Source organism: Rhipicephalus sanguineus, chromosome 5, assembly GCF_013339695.2.
Source record: "Rhipicephalus sanguineus isolate Rsan-2018 chromosome 5, BIME_Rsan_1.4, whole genome shotgun sequence".
Classification (NCBI taxonomy): Eukaryota; Metazoa; Arthropoda; class Arachnida; order Ixodida; family Ixodidae; genus Rhipicephalus; species Rhipicephalus sanguineus.
The window spans coordinates 41,444,698-41,467,216 of record NC_051180.1 but is presented as its reverse complement, the minus strand read 5'-3'; the positions used below and the strand labels follow the sequence as shown (position 1 = coordinate 41,467,216).

At 43.9% G+C, this 22,519-nt stretch overlaps 2 protein-coding genes across 3 annotated transcripts in view; one reads left to right on the top strand and one right to left on the bottom strand.

Annotated features, from left to right (window-relative positions):
- Positions 1 to 797: 797 nt before the first annotated feature.
- Positions 798 to 13,641, bottom strand: LOC119393538 (ataxin-7-like protein 3). Of its 2 annotated transcripts, none has more exons than XM_037660606.2 (11): positions 13,221 to 13,641; positions 12,803 to 12,918; positions 12,675 to 12,688; positions 12,412 to 12,580; positions 12,174 to 12,256; positions 11,163 to 11,222; positions 10,250 to 10,324; positions 10,108 to 10,133; positions 8,133 to 8,251; positions 4,625 to 4,788; positions 798 to 2,901 (listed from the first exon to the last, which is right to left on the bottom strand). In XM_037660606.2, exons 1-11 carry the CDS (start codon positions 13,287 to 13,289, stop codon positions 2,765 to 2,767), a joined length of 1,032 nt encoding a protein of 343 aa, XP_037516534.1. In that variant the 5' UTR covers positions 13,290 to 13,641; the 3' UTR covers positions 798 to 2,764. The 2 variants fall into 2 exon arrangements, with proteins under 2 accessions (XP_037516534.1, XP_037516536.1); XM_037660608.2 differs by having other exon boundaries at positions 4,625 to 4,782; positions 13,221 to 13,639.
- A 7,600-nt stretch (positions 13,642 to 21,241) lies between these two features.
- The window catches only part of LOC119394628 (DC-STAMP domain-containing protein 2-like), a 64,401-nt gene continuing 63,123 nt past the window's right edge, over positions 21,242 to 22,519 (top strand). The window contains exon 1 of the mRNA XM_037661946.2: positions 21,242 to 21,525. Coding sequence (XP_037517874.1) covers positions 21,242 to 21,525 — 284 coding nt within the window. The remainder of the gene's footprint in view (positions 21,526 to 22,519) is intronic.

Sequence of the window (22,519 nt, the reverse complement as noted above, 5' to 3'; positions counted from 1 at the left end):
ACCTCCCCCTTGGCTACGCCCCTGCACTAAAGAGAAACAATGAATTGGTTTAGATTGATAAAGTGTGCTCGGAGAACTCTAGTGTAGTTTATTTCACCACCATAGGTTTATTATTAGAGGAGAAAACCAAGTTCAAAGTTTCATTTTTAAATTTCGCGCCGAACTTTGTAATTCGCGACGTAAAAGACTTCAAAGAGCACTTAACATATTTTGGCGCCACTGGCTCGACGAAATTTCCACAAACTCGTTATGTCAAGTCTCTGGCCCCCTCAGAGGACAATGTACTTCGATTTAACCGATTAGGAACTACTTAGGCCCAAGCAGGCGCCGTCAAAAATATGTGACGTCACGGCAAATGGTGCGGGAATTCCAAGGTGGCATCGCCACCTGTATTTTCTTTTTGCACGTTTTCTCGCTTATTAAGCGTCTTCGCGCAGAAAGTGTGGTGTTTTTGGTATCGTGGAAAACTACTTTACTAATGCGAGAAAAATCGTTTTGCTCTTTAGTGTCCCCTTAACATACATGCTCATCTGTGCAGACTTGAATCAAGGCCTAATTCACAACAAAATTTTGGGCCACATAGAAAACTTAATTTTAGATAGTACAGAGCAGCTTTACTGCAAAACCTTAGACCATGCGCGCTAGGGCGCGTCCCGAAGGACCTCATTAGTTATTTAAATCAATCAATTAATCTCGTTTGGCCTTTCGAGGTAATGTCTTTGCTTGATACCATAGAAACCATGAGAAGTTGTATACTTACTGCTGCATGAAAGCATGAATTGAATGGCCAAACATGATGGCAGTACAAAATGAGGCAACTTTATTCACACTTTTGCCTTTCCAAGCATACATGATCCCATGTCAACACACTCCTGTGCATATCACAGTTGGAAAGAAATAATGAACAATCACACAGTGTTCACGTTGCCGAGTTGACCGAATTTCTAAATTTTCACACAGTGTGGTGCATCAAAATCAATCTGCTTCGATATCGCGCATGGTCCAGTTAAGTATTTTGTTACGCTGTTACATGCACTGGAAAAAAAAAAAGATCCAAGGCTAGAAGCTTTTCCTACATAGTTTTGTCCTTTTAGAGGCCAGTACGATACTACTGCCACGTAAAATGCTTTCCCATAAAAAAAAGTTGTTGGTGCAGGTTATACTGAGCAATGTGTAACTCTGTCCACATACATCATGCTGAAGAACAAGTACAATGCGCCGCTCTTGGGGACAAAACTGGAAAAGGCTTTTTGTGTTATGTTCTCCAAGGCGTTAAGCTCAAATTTTACGTGGCAGTAATGCTTTTTCACATCGCTGGTCATTGAACACTTTTGTATTAAGACTACCCTCCACAGTTTATCAGCTTATTCCTAGTGGCTGCCGACGAACATCACTTAAATGAAAGAAGAGAGTCTTAATACTCGTGGGGGGGAAAAAAAGGAAGAAAAACAACTTAACAAACGTAAGACAACAAACAAAACAATGAAACAGTGGCTACTGAAATCAATGACACTGCCACTCTTACAACAACGAGAGATTCCGACAGCACACATGCCTCTCCACCCAAACACGCACACACTTTTCGTGACCTTGTTGTTATGAGAACGAAGAGAGAACGGGCTGGCTGCCACTGCGAATATCACAGACAAAAGAAATGTGAGAAGACAAAACTGGTGTCCACGTGTTCCATTTTCCCAATGAGGGAGGAAAAAAACGAACAAACAAAAAGTTGTTACACCTGAGTAGTAAGTCTCGCCCTGCACACATTTACGGGTCGCAATGACTTCCTTCCCCTCTTTCTTGCCTTTGTATTGAGAACAAGGGAAGCAGAAAAAAAAGAAGAAAATGTGCAGGAATAGTTCGCCCTCACACTGGTTAATGGGAGAGTCATGGGCAGAGAACAGACAGCCTAGCTAAAGTGATTGTGCTTTCTCATTGCTGCCGAGCACAGATTTGGTGCGTCACTGCATCAAGCGTTTTTATTGTTCTTTAGCACGTGCATTCTAGTGTTACTGAATGCACCCAACGATATATACAAGCAAAAAGGCGACGAAAACGACAATGAACACAGGTTGTTGAATTTCGATAACCTTCACAGAAAAGAAAAGAAGTTACCAAAAAAATGTCACTCACGCTGAAGTTTTCTGAAACGAGGGTACATTACAGCAGAACACATACCAGATAACAACTCACTGCACCGTTGGTGGACAGGATGCACGAGGAAAAAAGTCCCTTTAATAACAACACATGATGCGCTTTTTGCTGTTACTTCATTAACAAAAGACAAAGCCGCCCGATTTGAAGCTGTTCCCTACCCATGACAATGCCCAGCATCTCATAACCACAATGGGAGGAGATAGCTAGAGGTGCACACACCGTGTATGACAACTCACACTAACGTGGGGAGAGTTTTGCACAGGGCGACATGGAACCACCACAGCCATAAATACACATACTAGAATTGTGTCGGTGCTACGCGGCCGTCAGCCCCTCTGCCAGCTGAGAGGACTAACACTGCGCGGAGAGCTCTGCAGAAGAGCGAAAGGAGGCTGCCGCTTTCCTTTACCTCCCGATGCGATGACCGGTTCGTGTGGTTGACTAAACGGGGAAGGCAGCTGTTGAGAATCCCCACTTTCCTCGAGGAAAACCAACGCGTAGCAGCAACAAGAAGCGAGGTGGAAAGCGTCCTTCGCAGCAGCATGCCAGGAAGAGAGGAACCACATGGGCGAGATGTTTGGCACTGGGGCACGAACACCCCTCCCAGTCAAAGCAGGTCGGAGCTCACTGGTTCGACGGCCGCACTCGAAGGGCCGCTGCTGCTGCTGGGCCGTGACTTGTTGGGTTTCTTCGCTGAGCTGCCAAAAGGCTGTAGACGTTTGTCCTTCTTTTTTCCCACGGCACCTGTCGTTGTGGACATGGGACGTGTAACTCAGCTTAATTCCATTCGGTTCATTTCAGTGCGCTACAGCCCAAAAACATTTACGTCACACGATAAACTTGCAGCATTCAAAGGGGCCGCGACACCTAGTCTTTTATCATAATGTGTGTTGTGTGGGTTCATTCTTGCCCGTTCACAAACAAGCTGGCGAAATTTTAGCGCATTTGGTCAAGCAGTTAACTTATAACCGAATATTTTGGAAAGACACGAGTGGCCCGAGATTCTGGCAACACTGGTGCACTCGGGAGCTGTGACTTAACCCATATATGCCCAAACTGAGAAAAAATGACAAAACAAATATTCTTTTTCACAAAAAGTGTACTTCTACCCTCAAAAGAAAGCACAAGTTCTTTATTTACTGCCAGGTAAACACAACACTGTTTTTCAAGCCGTCCTATACATATAGGACACTGGGCATTAGGGGTGCTATGTGCGGGCGTGGTAAGCCTTGAAACATTTCACGTGCACACCGACATTGCACTTCTTCATCTCCATGACGTTTTTCATACAAAGCACCCGTTTGTCCGGAGAAAGTGGTCGGCATTTCACGTGCACTTCTTCCTCTCCATGACGTCTTTCACACAAAGCACGTGTTTGCTCCGAGAAAGCGGTCGGCACGTGGCAGCATGAAAAGCAAGCCATGTCTAGGCTTGCACACGTTGAGAATGAGGCCTGCTTCGTGTGCTGTAGGTGGCGCTAGTCATCAGCTAAAGAAATAGCGATGTTGGAGTGCATCAAAGAAGCGTCCTATAATGTAGGACACTGGGCATATATGGGTTAAGAAGCTGCTTGTCATGCAAGCGCCTGCATTCTGGCGAACAATTTTGTTCTGTGGTCAGCTGCGCTTCAACTCGAGCTATTTCAGTTTCTTCAGCTTCACATCGAAATTCAACTATTTGCAGCGGCTGAAACCTTGGTAGAAGGCAACAGCTCCACCCCGTTCAGCATGCGACGTCACACACGCCATGCCAAAATGGTGGTCATCGTCGGTGTGCAGAGTTTATAGCCGGCAACTTCTAGGGTTTGTTTTGCACTGAAATATTCTTTTACAGTCCACACATTTCATATACGTATAGGCATAATAGACCCCCTACTTCTATTTTTGGGGGAAAACCGCAAATTGGGCGATTGTGTCATGGACCCTCTAATTAATTTCCCACAGTGTCTGTATTGTGGCTGCATTACTGTGTGACATATATGACAGCTGTATGACACAAGAGGTATGCTGCACAGTGCAGATGGCTACCACAACTAAAAAATAAAAGACTCACTTTCAGCAACAGCATTTATGAAGTCAGACTTTGACATAATGATCATATTTAACAAAGCAAATCTAGAGCATTTCTTATTGACTTGTTTGCAATACCTGTAATTCTTGACACAAATATAGTTGACCAAGCAAGATGAAAGTGGCAAGTTGCCTCCTCTGCAGTGGGACACGAGTTGCCAATATGTGGGGGTACCAGCCCGAAGGAGTGTTTCGGCACATAGTAATTAACCAGGTGCTATGGTCAGCAGATAAAGGCCATGTATTTCGTCAAATAAGAACTTCAGTTGTCAGTGATGCTTCATGACTTTTTTTCTTGTTTATTATGGTGATTATAGTATTCACTTCATTTGCCACAATGAAACAGTGCATAAGGATGTTCTCTGTGAAGCAGTTGAACCTTCTTCCGATATACTCACCATTGTTTCCCTGGAAGCTACCATCTGCAGGGGAGGAGTTGGTGGAACTGACGGTTTCCCACAGCTGCCCGATCGTGTCGTGCAGTGCGTGGTTGTCGGCCTCGTCAAACGTGTCAACGTCAATGTGCACTTCATCACTGGCGTCTGCAGATAGCGTGCTGCTTCTGTAAGAGAGAAGCAATGAAAGCACATACCCTTATACCGTATTTTCCGGTGTATAAGACGCACCTTTTTTCCGATATTTTCATTGGTGCGTCTTATATACGCAAAAAGTCATGCAATTCTGCGAGACCAATTTGTTTATATTTAATTGATGAGTACGATAAACTGAGCGCGAAAGCATTCGTAAAGATATATCTAATTTTGTTATAACAATGAAGTGGCTGTGATCTTAAATGTCAGCTACTTGCTGTTTAAGCAGTGCGGCGACCATGGAGATTACGGCCGCAGTAAAAGCCACCACCGTCGCTTGCCCCATTGTACTGTTTGAATTGTTTGTTCTTAAACGAAGCATTAAACCCACGGAACTGAGGCAATAAATAAAAAAGAGCACCACAACGGTTCATTGTAACGTTGTAGCGCCCACAATATCAGTTACAAAAGCGAAAGTACCAGTTCATTATCATTATCACCAATTTCTGTGTGAGATGTCGCTGCAGTCCAGCAGTAGTCGCAGCTTCCAGCTTCCGGTCGCCATTTACGTTTTGTGTGTGTAGGCATGTGTGTAGGTGGTAACCGTGCGGCGCATTCGTTGTTTATGTGTTCCCGCCAAGTCTCGTAATGCTGTAGAGGTACGATCAATACGGTAGCCACCAAAGTAGAGGCAACGCCAACGATGTGCTTCAAGGTGCCTACAACGCTGCGTAAAAGTTACTCAGAGGCCGACAACGGCAACCCAGCGAAGTTGCCAACCGAGGCGGAAGAACTTTCGACAGTGCGCCGGAGGATGTGGCTTCGAATCCAGTGGAATAAATAGTGGTTTCCTGCGCCTTAATAAACTGCTGCGTACAGATACTCAGTACCGTGCGTGACTACGTATTTCGCAATGAATGTGCTCTGCATGGGTACTCTGCATGGGTACAGAGTTAAAAATAGATGCGTCTTATACAAAGGTGCGTCTTATATATCAATTTTTCCCGCGAAAGTCGTAAAAAGTAGAGGGTGCGTCTTATACAAAGGTGCGACATATACACCGGAAAATACGGTAGTTTATTATTGCGATAGCAATTATATGGACACACGGCTGATTTTTGCCGTCGCCGTCATGTCCCGGATATGTGTGTGTGTGTGTGTGTGTATATATGTGTGTGTGTGTGTGTGTATACTCATATATAAAGGCACAAAGAAAACTAAAGCCGAAGAAAAAAATTCCAAAGCACCCGACCAGGATTCTAACCATCGACTGCTCGCTCTCCAGCCCGCTGCATTAGACAACTCAACCATGCCCAATGCATGCGCCTGCGTAATAACTGCGAGCTATTTATATACACCATTTACTGCTGGTGGTAAGCATATCTCGGAGGAGCTTGAGCGTGTTTTCTATCATGCAATGCTCCCAACTTTTTTTCAATTTGAAAACTACCCTTGAGATGTGCACGACAAAGTGGCCCTTTTCTGTACCCACTCGTGATGTGGAAGGACAGAAAAACAAAGAACACCGGGCACACCTTACATCAGACGCCCCCGTGTAGCAGGAGATGCAGGGGGTCACTCCACGCGCCGCAGTTTAAAAGAAAAGAATATCTAAGTGTGTCTGATTCTCCATTGTCCACATTTGCAGACGCAACGCTCTTAATTTTCTTTCAATTCAAAGACTGCCCTTGAGACAAGAACGACAAAGTGGCCCTTTTCTGTACCTGTTCATGATGTGGAAGGGAAGAAAACAAAGAACACCGCGCACACCTTGCATGAGACGCCCCCGTGTTGCAGGAAACGCAGGGGGTCACTCCACGCATCGCAATTTAAAAGAAAAAAATATCTAAGAGCGGGCTATCATCATCATCATTCTCCATTGTCTATACTTGCAGCACGTTGCTCAAGCACAAAGACTTAACAACTGAGACAGCTGTTAGTTGACGCTTGCCCTGTGCATGCCTGTGCGTTCTTTTCGGGTGTCTTTCTTTGTGCTTCAGCGGTGCGATGCAAGTATCGAGCTGCTTCTAATTCTTTGTGTGACATTCCAATTTCTCGCTATTGCATTCATTGCTTCGCCCTTGTGGCGAAACTGTGACTTTTTTATTCACAGTTTTTAGACGTTTATTTCCTATGACTAAATGTGTGCAAATATTTGCTGCTCAATTTGAGAACTGGCTATTCCATGTAGTAGAATAGTCATTTCCACTGAACGTTTGCTGGACTGTGTTTACAATTAGTGAGCTGGGTGCACATGATGACTGTTCCGAGAGGCACAAGTTGCTAAACAAACACATGAATACACATTTTTTCAGCAGTGGGTACCGAACTTATGCTTAGTAATATCCTGCCATTCAGTAAGCATGCTTTGTGTTGAAGTATAAATATTTAAATTCGCAATTTAGGCAAAGCACTTTATTATGTGGCCAATCTCACCATTTTTACATGCCATATACTTCGTTGCTGTGTTTAATTACTGTTATCGTGTGCCAGATATGACCAATCACCTGTCGGTTATATCCATCAACAAGCTTACCAGCTGCATACAGGTCTTGTTGTGAACAATGTTACGCGTACAAAATAGCGTCATACAACCTTTATACTTCACATCGTTTAGAAATGAGAAACTGTTTGCAATTAATTTGATTAAAGAACTTTGTCCTGAACATTCCTTACAACAAGAAAAGGTTTAAACCAATATTGCATGCACAGAAGCTGAGGGAGTGTTAACACATCAGTTGCTGCCAAATTTGCCCAAAACTACTACTCACAAAAATACAGGCAGTGCCACAAAGGCATGGCACAAGAATGCCCCACTTTTAATGGCTCTATACGCACATGAAGCCTTGCCAGTTGCGGTTCATATAAACCATACACTTTAATTTAAAAGCTTATTTACTGCCTGCCAAACCTGTATTCCCTGGGACTTAGCTTTCTAATAATTCATATGCCATTGCAGATTTCATAGCATAAGTGAAGGACAATGCAAAACTAAAGTGAGGTTGCAAAATATGCACTGATAGGTAAAACTTCTAGGCAGCCAGTAGTGTTGAAGATTGGGTAATAAGGTGCAATGACAAATGCATATAGCTCAGCTGTTCAGGCAAATGCTTCACTGCATTTGCACACTGTCACAATGAATGTGTAAGGTCGGTGCAGACATGAGTAACTATCAATGCTACTCAACCCAGTTGCCAGGCTTGGCTACTTCATGCAAAGCTACTTGCTTGGCCCAGTTTGTCTACTTCAGGAATAACGGCTCGCTAGTTTTTGCGTGTGGTACACAACTGTGAACCTCATGTTCCAAGTTATCCGACTGTACACATGCACTGTAATGGCAGTGTTTGCAACAATCCACAAACAAAAGCATTCGTACCCAGCGCCTTGATTCAAAAGGAACTGCCTGACTGCTTTGCGCTGCTCATCTGTGTGCTGTGGGCAACGCTGAGAACGGGTGCACATTTTTTTTGTGTGCTCCGAGATCACTCCGCACATCTGGAAGCAAAGGGCAGAATGAAGAACAAGCTACCACACAGGGATTGTGCGTGTACAGAGAAATTTATGGCCATGACAAAGCACATTCAAGGGTTAAAGCAATGTCTTGTAAGAAAGCTTAAATATGTAAGAAGTCTCCAACAAGTGGTGACCTTTTGTAATACCAAAACAAAAAGCAAGAAGGTTCAGCAAGCAAACTAGACAATCAGCATTTTAGGAACATTGAAGATTACATTTTAGTATGCACTGGTTAGAAGGACACTGCTGTGAGCAGAACAAGTGAGAGAAAGAAAAAAAATGCATAGCCAACAGACGTTCTACCAATGTAGAGCTGTACGTCATTTCATACATCAGGTGCAATGCTATGGATGATAGCGAGACTTCTTGCAGTGGATGCATTAGCACCAAGAAATAGCTGAATTATTTTACTACCCGTGATGCCAGTTTTTTAGATGAAGATGCTTAAATTTTGTGTCTTAGAAATAAACAAACCCCATTACTTATACAGTTGGCAAAAGGTTTATGTGGATCGCTTAGTCCCTCTTTAGTTTTGTATCATGGCCTCTACGATTAGTTCTGGTAGCGGGCAGCCGGAGCCAATCGCAGAGGCCACGTTTACAATGACAAAATCCAAGCGCAAGACACACAGACTTACACATTTTTCTGAGCGAACTTCTTGCATAGCTCCCACAGCGTTGCATCTGATGTATGAAACAGAGTATAGTGATGTGAATGCTGGAGTCGACAAGCTTGGCTTTATGGTACAACAGGAAAGCCTTGTAAATTGCATGAATGCAACAATAATGTATGAAATGAAAATATAGTGAGAGGGCGAATCGGCATGTCAATCAATTCTTGCAGCAGAGAAAAGTGGGAATTAAGAAAAGAGTGCATTTTTGCAGCTGCAGATGTTTTAACAACTGTTACCGGGGAGTGAGTGTCTTCTATACACAAAGTGTCTGTAACAAATTAAATGTCTAAATTTGTGGCTTAAAGACCACCCATAACGAAATTTCAGGAAGCATAGACATGCAGCAGCTTTACCAGAAAAATTCTGCACTTGAAGTACGAGTGGATATTGCAAACGCATAGGTACTTTTGAAACAAGACTCGGTGGGTTGAACATTCCACCACTGCCACTCGCCAGAACAGCGAGATTGATTGATCGATTAAAACTTCATTACGCTCCTCAACATGACGTTGCAGATCAAGCAGTAGGTTTGGCGCGGTTAAAAATTTTGCCTAGATAATGTGCTGCAACTCATGCTGCTTCTACTAACCATAAGGGGAACTTAAGGGCTGTTGATATGGATATTAAACTGCCACACATCTTTGACAAGAGTGCTTCGACTGCATGATATACTACTCAATAATAACCAGTTGAGCAAAAGCAAGATTGCAAAGCTGTTGGCCATCAGCAAAAGACAGCATTTAAAATTAATTGATTAATTACTGCTCAGTTTTCAGGGACGAGTATGTTACATAAAATGTCATGGAGCCATAAATAAATAACCATGAAAGATTTAAGCACCTAATTTCATTCATTGAGCCTTTATGGCACTGATATTTATATCACTGTCACAAAGCCTCAAGGTTACCCATAACTCAAAACAAGCTGCAGTGCAAAAAAAATAAGAAATCTGGTGTTTACAATGTATGCATCTGTTTCAAAAGAGTTTTACTGCACCCACAAAAGAGCTATTTTAGTTGCTCATCAAAATGTGCAATCAGAATTCATCATGCAGTCACATTGCTTACTAGGGTTGCTGAAACTCAAAAGGAAAAAAAAAAACGAGCAAGCCTTGGGAATCTTCGTTAAAGCAAACAGCAGCTTAAACATGAGCGAAACAACTCACCTGCGTCAACAAAGCCTTTCTTTCCTCTGGAATTAATGAAAATTGCATTGTGTTCATCAGCCAGTATTTTCAGTGTTATATATGTACATATGCCATAACCGAAAAACAGAATGAGAAAGATATGTGTAGTTCAGGAGCATACCCATAGAAAGGCTTTCGTAAGTTGAAATGCTGTTTGAGGTCTCTCCTGATGCACTGCTAGTGCTTGCTTGTTCTCCTGAAATTGTGAAGAAGTTTAGTGCTGCATGTCAAAAAGGCCAATGGGTTGATATGCCAAACATTCTTACTTAAAATGGACATAATCAAGAAGAAGGTGTAAAGGGCAACACTGTGTCTCACGGTATACTGTTTTGTGTGTGGCTATCTATTAATTTTAACAGTGCACTACAGATAAGCTAGATTGAGGTAGATTGCACATTAAAAACATGAATACTTCAGTCTTACTAAGATGAAATGCTTGGAAAATAGAAAAATGTAAAAAAAAAATTCTTGCAGATCCAACATTGTGGGAATCAGTGTTGCATGACACATGGTGTAGATGGCAGCCGGCTATCCAGTATTATATGATTTTTTTCATTTTCGCAAAGCATTAACAGATGGACCAACATGTTATGTGTAAGGCAAGAATGTGAAATGTGAGGCATGCTATGATAGTAGCAAGGATACTTCAACAGCAACAACCTTGCACAGCCTGAAAGCCCGAGCTGACTTGAAGGGTAAGAAGTATCGCTGTAACATTGCGCTTATAAGTGACCTGTTGCTAAGTGATAAAACATATGCAAAAAAGGTGACAGGGTTGGCTGTTATGTGTATGTATGCATACAACTGAGAGAAAAGTCAAGCTCCCCAACTTTTTTTTTACTGTAAGAATAGTTTTGAAAGCATCATTATCATTTTTAACTGACTAATTATTCCACCATGGTTCATGACTGAAAGATTGCAACAGTAAGCTGATCTTTCAATCGCGTATTCCAACTTATGGTGTTTAATTGCACCACTGAAATCGTGCATAAACTTAATGACAGTGAATAAAAGGAACAAGTAATAAACCTCACCATTTTTAGGCTTTCCTTTAATTTTGCGTGGGCAGTTCCTATCTTTCCTTTTCTTGGCCGCTGCAGGGTGAAAAGAAGACAAGATAGTAATCGTTACACTCTCTGCTTCAAAGCTGAAATGCAAAAGGGGCTTGAAATGTAGCTTCGCACACATCTGCTCTCTGTGCAAATTGTCAAAGGACTTTTGATATCTTGGAAGTGTTGGGAAGTAGGCAGTCCTCCAAATTAACCTCAAATTATAAACACTTTGTATTTATGCTGCAACTATCAAGTTGTGTTTACAGCAGCCATTCTTGTATTTTAAACAGATCTAATAAAAAGACAAACAGCAATAGCTAAATTATCAGCATCCTACTAGACTGCATAAAATGCAGTTCACTTGCATATTACCTGCATAATAAAGTGGTGAAAAATTTGTGGGCTAAGGATGTTCCATTACATGAAACATTAGAATTACTTAAAGTCCCTTGTAGCCCAGACCTCTACATTTTAGCAGACATCCTGAGGCTGGTGCCTGTTTAAAGATGTATGCCACTAAAAGTGCAGTAAACAATGTGTTCATGCCCCGCTTATTATACATACATCAAACACTGGAAAACACAGCTGAATAATTACTGCAAAAACATAAGAGCTCTGAAGCAACACTAAAGCCAAATACACTGATGCATTTTTTTGTGAGGGGGACAGGCATATCTATATCATCATGCCTTGAACATTGGCTGGCTTTTTAATTCAAATGGACTGTGATGCGGTTAAAGATAATTAGTGATTCAGTCTTCTATGGATAGTTTTTATTATCTGGACTGGTACTTCACCTCTTCACGTTATTCAAATGAAATCTCAGAACTGCACCATGAGCCACGATCAATTTTAATGTCAGTTAAAAAAGAAAAGGTCACATGGCATGAATAAACAGTTGCTGCTGATGTAAAAAAAGAAGAAGAAGAAAGCTATTGTCCATGAAACTTCAAATGCACAACAGCCTCTGGTTTTGTAACATTCAATACTCACGTTTTCGATCAGACAGGTAGTTCCAGTCACTGTCATTATCGTAATCATCTACGTCGCTTTCCGCTCTGCCGGTGTTTGCAATCCTGTAGAGGAATGAAGTATATATGCAGCCATACACACACGCACACGTAAAAAAAAAAAGAAAAAAATGTTTCGTGCGATTGGGTCGCCCGTCAAGGTTCTATAGTCGTTTACTCATGCCCCAGAAATTCATTGTCACACAAGGACATTATCTCACCTCTTGCTTGCGATCCTTGAGCTGTTTCTTCCCATACCCATACATTTTTCTAGATGAGGCGCAAAGCGCGACGCAGCCAAATTCCTTTGACAGTTTGGACACACGCATTCGAACTGCTTCTTCAGAGGAACTTGACCAAAGACATCCAAGCCTACTTCATCCACTATTTCTGCGAAGTAGAAAACGCACAACAGTTTGGATACATATCTCATTGATAGCAATCACAGCTGCGGACGGCGGTGTTGACCGCACGGAGTACGTACCGTATTTCTTTTCGCTGCAAAAGAAAAGTAGACGAACAATTGATTAGGGCGACTGACGCTACACACATCATCGTCAAGACAGACTTATAGCAACGGTTTGTCATGATCAACAATAATTATTGGCTTACTCATCTGTGGCTTCGTCTAGAAAGAAGATGCCCAATTTGACAGAACGGTGAACCTCAAAGCAGGCTCCTAGTATGACGTCGTCCACAAGCTCTTCGAATATGCTCATACTCTGCTCCTGAAACGATTCAAACAGACACGCACGTTGCATGAACGCGGTTGGCAAGCTGACGCACCGTGTGACAAGTCGAGCACAGCCGACCGTGCAACACGTCGGTACGCTTCCAGTGTCAGCCTTGTTCGCAAGGAACATGGCAATGCGCAACTGTCAAAGGTGCGTTCGTCCGCGTCTTGTCCTACTACGCTAATCTTGGTGCGTAAAAGCACCGCTCTCGGGTTACGTAACTGCATGCACAGAAAAACGACCGAACAAGAGAAGCGCGACGGCTGAACAAAAGAGAGCGGAGCGCTGGTACTCACGTCCAACACCTTGCTGGAGGTAGGGGCATTCGCTGTCGTGCTCGCATTTTCAAGGTGAGGCTGCTGCATCCTTCACATCGAAGAAGCCAATAAAAGTTCGGGTAGTGCGAGCTACCGTGGGGAGTCCGCGTCGATCCTCCTAGCGTATCATATCTGGAATGCATACACTTCCCTTACCGCACCACTTTCACAATACGGTTCCATTTAGAACGTCCCTCGGGAAGAGAGGCGAGCTCGCCAACTGTGCTGGCATCCCTTCCCTGTGGCAGATCACTGATCGAGCTCACTCAGTTAAAAGCGACCGGTGCAACTAGAACAGTAGTTCACTAGGGCTCGGTCGAAAAGGTATACAATTTCGCTATTCTAAAAAAACACAACCCGGCGTCTCCGATCGAGCACATTACAAAGAAGTTCGCGAACGCTTAACCGACGCGAGCGACGTCTTGCGAATCATTCGCAACGAAAACGAAACCGAAACTGAGCTCTGCACCGGTTCGTTCCCATCATTTTATTCTAAAAATAGTTTTGAGGAGGCTGTTGCGGTGGTACATGGTTCTAATGAGGGGCTTTGGTATTTCCAGACAAGATCTCTTTGCATTACTAGCGTATTTAAAGTGCATTTTGTCGCAGTTCGTGTTACGCGTGGGCTGACGAAGGTTCAAAAGGCAAATGCACGCGCATGTGGGTGATCTCAGCAACAACAAAAAGGGCACACCTTGTATTGCATTCTTGCAAGCGTCTCTTCGCGCGTGCATAAAAATGAATAAATGAATTAAATCCATAACAGCAATTTCATGGCTCACATGGCATGGTATATGTGTCTATTCTTGCTACGATCGATCTTCAGCTATTTTATGCGCGTGCTCACGAAATATTAACATTCTCCTTCTTCTTCTTCTCTCTCTTTCTCTCTCTCTCTCCTTCTCTCTTTTCGCGTTTAGAACGCTGCTGTCTAAGGTCGGCGACGGACTGCCTTTTTTAATTAGGTGAGCCGTTACTTAAATCATAAATCTAACGCTTTATGAAATTTCGGCTGTTTGGATAAATTTGCCGAAGCTTGCTTGGTCGATATTTTGCATCATGTGGTGTTTCTACGCTCATTACGTGTGACCGTGAAACCATACACGTTAAATGCATGAAGCGCTACACACGTCGCCATTGCGAATGTTTTTGTAGTGCAGGAAAGCTGCCTTGTAGGTTTTGCTACTCGTCCTTTGTGTTTGCGTGCACATGACAGATGGGACACACGATACACAAAATCATCATTGATCACCTCTTACTGTAATAACGTAAAGAAAGGAAACAGCGCAATTAATTTGTGATAATAATAATAACAATAATAATGACAATAATAGTACATAAGCAGGTCGGAGCAGGTCTATTCGCGCACGTAAAGTAAACCTCCAGATAAAAGAATTTAGTTTTATCCGGACCTTATTGCAACGCTCCAAGGAAAAACCATTTTCGCTGTAAGTGCAAGCACGCGAACGCATCTCATATAGGGCTCAGCACTTCCTGTTTCGATATTTTCGTAATATGGCAAATTATTATTGTTGTTATTAAAAATCTCCATTCAAATCTCGAGAGGGAACACCTTCGGTTACTTCGGTACATTTTATTATTATTATTATTGTGCAAAGAAACTTCTTCTGATGCGCGTTAGCGTGAAAGGATGGCTGCTGTAAAAAAAAAAAAAAAAAGCGTAACTGGAAACATTTGCAGACAGCCCGGCTCAGGCGGTGCACTCATGACGCATACGTAGCCGCTTATTTCGCTCGAATGAAGCTAGGTGGGCCATTTCTCTTGAACACAATGCGGAAGATGTGTACATCACTTCTTTCCTTCTTTCTTGATTTCTGGACAACGCATATTAAAGGGGGCGGACCTCAGTGAATGCGGAAGTTGGAAGGTAAAAATTGTGACGGATTCGCCTGCCCGGTTCGAATAATTGATTATTATATGTTAGCTAATAACGTTTTCTCCCCATCTCCGACGCAGAGAGAAAAGAAGTGAGATTTATAATTGTACATTTATGAGACCACATGCATGTAAGACTTGTACTAGAATTTGGGTGGGTTTTATACTTTGGAGGCATTTACTTATAAGTTTTGTCCCCTCGTTCTTCTGGAGAAGCGGGTACTGAGAATGTGCTTAGGGCTGCCTAAAGTTGTAGCGAATAATGTTTTGTATCTGGAAGCTAGAATTCCTTCACTCATAACTAGATTCAGAATACTGGATGTACATATATATAAGGGCATATGAGTCTCCTTTAAGGCGTAACCAAGCAGTTTTCATTTCGAAACATGATTTATTTTCATTGGCCTATATTTAACACACCTAGACTAAAGTTTGTACAATCACTTCTCGATCCACTGACCTTTCAGATAAGGAAGGTTATTCTTATCTGTAATGAGAAAGAGTCTCTCCAGATGTACTTTAATGACTTGTACTTTAAGGACTACCTCTTAAGAATGTCAAGCAAATATCATCATTGCGACGGACGCATCGCAGAGAGAAAAAAAGAGTGTCATATATGCTGCCCTATTCTAGACTGGTCCTTTTCCCTCCGTATTCCAGATTTTACACCCATCTTTATTGCAGAATTTTTAGCGACAGTATTGGCCCCTCCATCAACAAAACTCCGCAGTAGCAATAACTTTTTATCCTTGTGCTGTGCGCTCAGGGCATCTTGTGATTCGAAATTATCGAAAGAGTTCAAATCCTTATTAAAGTATGTTCGCTTAGATATATGGTTACCTGGGCGTAGGGGCCTATCTCTAAATGAAACTGCTGACGAACTGGCGAAAGCGTCGTTATACGGACCAGCTATTAATATTCTCCTTATACATCAGCTTTTATCGTATCGGCTAGATTTCGGAGGCAAATGATGATGCGAGAATTCTCCGTACCGTCCCTAAGAAATTCCCCGGATTTTAATCACCTATTGACGCCCTGGAAAAGTGCACCATGTCATGGCGTCCTCTCCGCTTTGTTCTTATTGTAGGGAACATAGGCGTGCGCAGGGTACCCCATCAGGGGGGGGCAAGGTTCATCGGAGCGCCCCCCCCCCCCTACGAAGTCAATGTACGGGGCAGATTTTGCCCCCCCCCCCCCCCTCTTAGGTGATTAGGGAGGGCGGACGCCCCTCCTGACCCCCCCCCCCCCCTGTGCGCACGCCTATGGTAGGGAAGATGAAACAATAGAACACTTTCTGATCTCTTGTCGAAGGTTTTCCGCATTAAGAAAGCGATCTCTAGGATCACCGTTACGCATCATTTGATTAGATTTAACACCGTCAAATTTGCTATTCCTAGGTGCACTGACCCTTGAGCAAAGTGACGGGAAAGTATGCAAGGCCGTTTAAGATTTCATACTACAGGTAATGAGATTGACACAATAACCACGGATCCAAAACTTCATAGTCAACTAAAGTATGCTCCATTATATTTTCTTTCGCATTGTTAAATTCTTATTTGCTAAGAATCAATTCGACTCCCCTCCCCTTTTTATTTAAAAAAATAGCGATTAAAAAAAGAACAAATTATTGTCTTATCCATATGTTAAATATTTTATTTAAGTTACCCGATCCTTGGTCAATCCCCCACGTTGGGTGTGAGCCAAAATTCTAGGATCTACATCTACGTCTAAATTTAAGAGACCGGCATGCTTTGCTGTATCGTGCTTAACACTATACATAGCGACACGCGTGCGTCGCATTGTTCGCAGGAAATTCGTGTTGAATGCTTTTTCTTTCGTTAATTAGCGCGAAAATTTTTTTAATGACTTTTGCATATAGTGTGAACACCGGAAATTCCTTGCATGACCGTTCAATATCTGTACTTTTCCTTTGCCTGTGATTGGTACTAGTTTTCAATACAAGCCACATTTTTGATCCCGTATAAATTACTATTTCGCGTTTTTATCAAAGCGAGGCTTGTTGTGAGTTGCTGACTTCGGTGGCGGCGTTGTTGTACGGGACAAAGAAAATGCGGCCCTCGAAGTCACATGGGTACTTATATGCGCCGTTTTCCTATAATTGATGCTCTATGCTGCATACCAGAATAATTACAGGATGGTCGTTCTGTCAAGCTGCCGCGATATAGTCTAGTGTTTATGGTGCTTGACTTGCTGACCGGAAGGTCGCGTGATCGACTCCCGGCCGGGGCGGCCGCCTTTCGATGGAGGCGAAATGATAGAAGCCCGTGTGCACGTTAGAAAACTCCAGGTGGTCGACGTTTCCGGAGTCCTCCACTACGGCGTCTCTCATAATCATATCGTGGTTTTGGGACGTAAAACCTCAAAAATTATTATTAGATGCGAAGTATCTTATGGCGGAGTTCAATCCGGTGGTGGTGGTGGTGTGCGGCGTGACCACCCTTACTGCACATGCGCATACCCTCTCCACTCCTTCTCTCCACTTTCCTATCCCCTCCCCTCTACCCTTCCCCCTCTCTTTCCCTTTCCGATTCCCCTCTCCCCCTCCCTCTTTCCACTCTTCCTCTGAAACGCGGGCTAGACATGCCGAAGTTCTCTCCTGCGCAACGCCTCGATGAGCACCAGCGCATGCGCGTCCTCTCCCCCTCTCTCTCCTCTCCTACGCTGCCCCCCTCTCGCACGCCTGCCGACCGCGTTCCCCGCTCGCCCTGTGAGAATTAACGGCCAAGCTAGAGGGAAGACAAGACGCGCGTAGCGTTCCTCTTCGCGTTCCACGACGCGAGGTCGGTAGCATGCCCAAAGAACGCCAACGGAACGCGATCGTACAAGTGCTCCGGCTTCGCATCGCCTCATGGTCCCCTTTAGCGGGAAATTGTGTAATTTTTATTAGTGGTTCCGACAGTCTTAATACGCCACTCTTACCCGACGAAAGGCATGCGCAGGGTCCTGAATTAAGAGAAGCCATATTACCCCCCCCCCCCCCCCCATTTCTTCTACGGAGTCGAGTCCTAAACTAAACAAGCTTCGTCATGGATGCAAAAATGAAAATGAAGCGATGAACGTACACATCGCACAATGACCCGCCTTTCATCCCCGGCTTTCCGGTGGTAAAGGTGCGACTATAGTTCTTGAGTGCAACATATCATGTGCCTCGGCCACATGTATCGTCAAAAACCTGCACGGCCATAACACTCCTTTAAACAATGACGGGACAAGTGCGACTGAGTAAAGGAATAGGGCGGACTTGGAGCGCGGTGATAAGGAAGGAGAGGGGGTGCTTCTGACTACCCCCCTCTCCCCTTGCGCACGCCTATGTACTAGAATGTTTTTTTTTTTATTTTGTTCCGCCGTGCAAAATGAACACTTGCATGTGTCTCGACGGAAAAAATACAACCGCATGCATACAATGAACTTGCGGAAATGACCCTTGATAACTCTGCATACACGGGAACACACGTATACAATTATCAGTGTTATCGCTACGTGCACGCGATTTCCAGTTGTAAATACCGCGGGGACGTCCTTTCGGCGATGTCAGATGTTACCGCCTCTGCATTGTGCCTCTTGCTTCATGAGGTGTAAGAGACGCAATATCGCATATATGCCGTGTCGTGCATTAGTGAACGTGTCGTGTACATTACCGCCTTCTAGCTGTTACAGCAAAAGCGCACACGTAACACTATTGTATTCATACCAGCCGCACCATGTCTACTAAGTGCTCGAAGAAATGGCGAATAGCACATGACTGCATAGGCGTGCACACAAATGGGGGGGGGGGGAGGGGAGGCAAAGTGTGCCCCATGCATTGACTTAATAGGGAGGGGGGGCGCTGCGATGAACCTCGCCCCCCCCCCCTCCTGAAGGGAAACCCTGCGCACGCCTATGCATGACTGGCATCGTGAAGCGCCGCAATGCGCCGTATAGTGTAATGCGCGCCACATATTCCCAATGTCATGCCCACGACACTACATAGGAGTACCGGTACAGGATCCTTAAAGGCTTACGCCGGATACTGAAACTAATGTGAGACACGCTACTGAGTACCGCGTGATATCAAGTCAAAATACAGCATATTTAGTACAGGAACGTTTGTCTACAGCATTAAATATACTATTGAGAAAGTAGTTCATTAGCTGCGAATTACTCCTCAGGTCGAGTGTTTTCGAAGTTGGAAAAAAAAAGATAAATAAATAAGAGAGAGATTGGGAAGGGGTTCCCTAAATCAGCAGACGGGCTGAGCGAGTAATTCTTTGGGCAAGTTGGTGGTTCACGATAAAGGCCTACAGCGCGGAATAAAACACGGACAAAGTAAGAATGAATATTAGGTATTAGGCATGAATATAGGGAATGAAGGAATATTTGTTTGTTGTCTTCATTCTTCCTTCGCCCGTGTTTTTTCTGCGCTGTAAGCCTTTATCGTGGGCTGAGAGAGGTTGTTATTTGTTGGGGCCTGCGGATTAATTTCGGGCACCTGGGCTTCGCGCGCCCAAAGCCCGAAGTCCAGAGATCAGCGAGACGCAGCAATCTATATGAAGCCTTCATTGGCTCCCCAAAGTTGGGCCCCGGAGTTTGAGCCGAGGTGTATTCTTTTATGCATACCCGCTTTCACATACCTGTATACGCCCACTTCCCTTCATATATATGTGTTAAGAGGCTGCTGAAAGTTTCGCCCACGCAGCCCAACTTTGTTGAAAGGCTGGTTCGGTGTTGCGAGTATTATCTTTATTTTCATTCTTGTCATATCAAAGGGGGAGGGGGGGTTGAAGCTATGAACTCTTAAAGAAAATAAGAAGTGATAAGCAATGCAGAATACAAAAGAAGAAGCGACGTGTATCGGTCGAACGTCTGTGGTGTTTCAATAATAATAATATCTGGGGTTTAACGTCCCAAAACCACCATATGATTATGAGAGACGCCGTAGTGGAGGGCTCCGGAAATTTCGACCACCTGGGGTTCTTTAACGTGCACCTAAATCTAAGTACACGGGCCTCAAACATTTTCGCCTCCACCGAAAATGCAGCCGCCGCGGCCGGGATTCGATCCCGCGACCTTCGGGTCAGCAGTCGAGCGCCATAACCACTAGACCACCGTGGCGGGGGTCTGTGGTGTTTCATTTCATTGTTTTATTGTGTGTAGCACCGTTCACGTTATGGAGGAGTATTCCCGCGTTCGCTTATTCTTTCATTATTTTCTTTTCCGTTGATAAAGATCTGTTGCTCGTTGCCTGCTGCAGCAGTAGAATATGCCTCGGCAAGAAAAACGAAGCCCCAAGTGCCTTAAAAACTTAGAGACGGTGGAATAATGCTGCTCGGTCGGCGGTAAGACGGGTGATGGTGCCGTTAATACTTAACATATTGAACAAAATTTATATTCCGTCGTGTATTCAAGTTCCACACAAAAATACTGAGTTGTCCAAGTACTTAAGGGGGCGCTAAAAATAGAAAAAGGTGCATAACAGTTAGTATACAAGTATTATTTTATTAGTGTTATAGGATTGGGATGTTGAAACTCAAGCTTGAAGTTGAGTTTATTGCAGTGTATTGTGAGATACTGCGCATTTTATACATTTATGGATGCAAATAAAATGTTAAAGGGTTGCTAGCGACATTAATGCATCAACGACAGTTCGCCAACACAAGTCAACACTGGGCATTGCCGATGTGCTCGTAAATACGGTAGGTGGCCTCACACAAACTATACATTTTAAAAAGAATAATTAAGATTTTATTGCATATTTTGTCTTGATTATAGCTTTATATGATGATAGCGTGTCCTGTACTTTACGTCAGCAGGAATTTTTTCCCCCGATTATAACTCGTAAAATGATTTCTTTATGCTGACCCAAAAACTGCTCCTGTAAAGTCAGTTCACTTCGCACTGAAAAGATTTAAAATGGATTAGCCATTGCAGTTACCCCCCGCCCCACATCCACACACGCACAGTGGGGGGGGGGGGGGGGGGGGGGGGGGACTGGCGGACTTGTAGTCTCTTTTGCGCTAAGTACGCACAAACCACTACGCAGGGAGACTCGGCGGTTGCCTGTCACTGGAGAATTGTACACGCGCAGGACGCAGTGATTAGACGCCATGGCTACAACGCTGTGCTCGATACTGGTTCGCAAGCTCTTCACGGGCCGGCTGCTGTTCTGGGCGCAGCAGCAGCGTTACATGCACAGCGTGCGGCGCACTCTGGAGCGCTACAAGTTGGAGCGGGCCAACTCTTGGCGGCGCCGGTGCGGCCTGCAGCCCGTGTACCCGCCGCTGTACAGGCTGCAGCGTTTCATAAGTCGAGTGTTGTGCGCTTCCTTCTGCGCCTGCTGCCACAAAGGACGCCTGGACAGGGCCGACTTCCAGGGCGGAGGACGGTTACTGTGAGTGCGCGCAACTTGTTTACACGCGGCAATTCGCTTGCGTGATAATCGTAGTTGACTGTTTCTGCGTAATATCTGAAGAAGGTATCTTCCTGGACGTCTTCAACCCACTTTTTGTCACGGCGTATGATGACGCCGACGGGAATTCCTGACCGTCGGTTCCAGCAATCTGGGACATTTGCGAATGCGGCAAAGTCGACCCTAAGAGGAAGCGCTCGGCGCAACTCTGTAGGGAGCATTCTTTAAAAATCGGTTACTGAGCAATGCCTCATTTTTTCGCAAATCGCACTTGAAGCACATAATCCGGGCCCGACAACGCCCTTATTCTGTATACATCGCGATTAGTTTTAATCCGCGCGCTGGATTTTTTTTTTCCGAGACACTTTTGTGCATCCATTGAAAATTCGTGGGGTGACTTAAAAAAAAGTGAATTGTAGCGCAATGATAATTTATTCGCTAATTGCACTCTAGTGGCATGTACAGTAGGACGACCTTTCTATGTGTTTGCAATTTGGTGTGATTACGCCGGTTGGATTTTTTTTCCTGAAAAGCTTTTCTTAACTGCAGCAAAGCAGTTCGCAGGGGTAGGAACCTCGTCTGTCGCTAAATCGATGAGACAGTGCATGTCGATGACGTTAAAACTAAAGAAAAGTATGCATATGTGATTAACATTAACACCTGACGTATAGAGAATCAGTAATAGTAACAGGGAATAGCAACGAATCCAACCATTTGTTTGAAGCTTATGATGGCAAGCTGGCACATGTATAGTACAGATGGTACAGTAACCCGCATCTATTGAACTCGCAGAAAAACGTCGATTAGTTAGATATATAGGATAATTCGATATACAACATCTAATAAAATTATTGCATTTTCGATTTGAATTTCGGCGCTCAAGTAGGATTGACGGCACTGCTTCACGGTAATGCAAAAAACACGTCTTCACGGCAATATACGGGATATTTTTTTATAATTTTGTATTTTTCCGTGG

Bases quoted from the DNA above. Each gene is read 5' to 3' on its own strand.
- LOC119393538 (XM_037660606.2), bottom strand. From the start codon at position 13,289: ATGCAGCAGCCTCACCTTGAAAATGCGAGCACGACAGCGAATGCCCCT. The intron at 11,223-12,173 runs GTGAGTATTGAA...TTCACCCTGCAG, and splicing joins CTACCTGTCTGATCGAAAAC to CGGCCAAGAAAAGGAAAGAT. The intron at 8,252-10,107 runs GTGAGTTGTTTC...CTTTGCTTCCAG, and splicing joins GAAAGGCTTTGTTGACGCAG to ATGTGCGGAGTGATCTCGGA.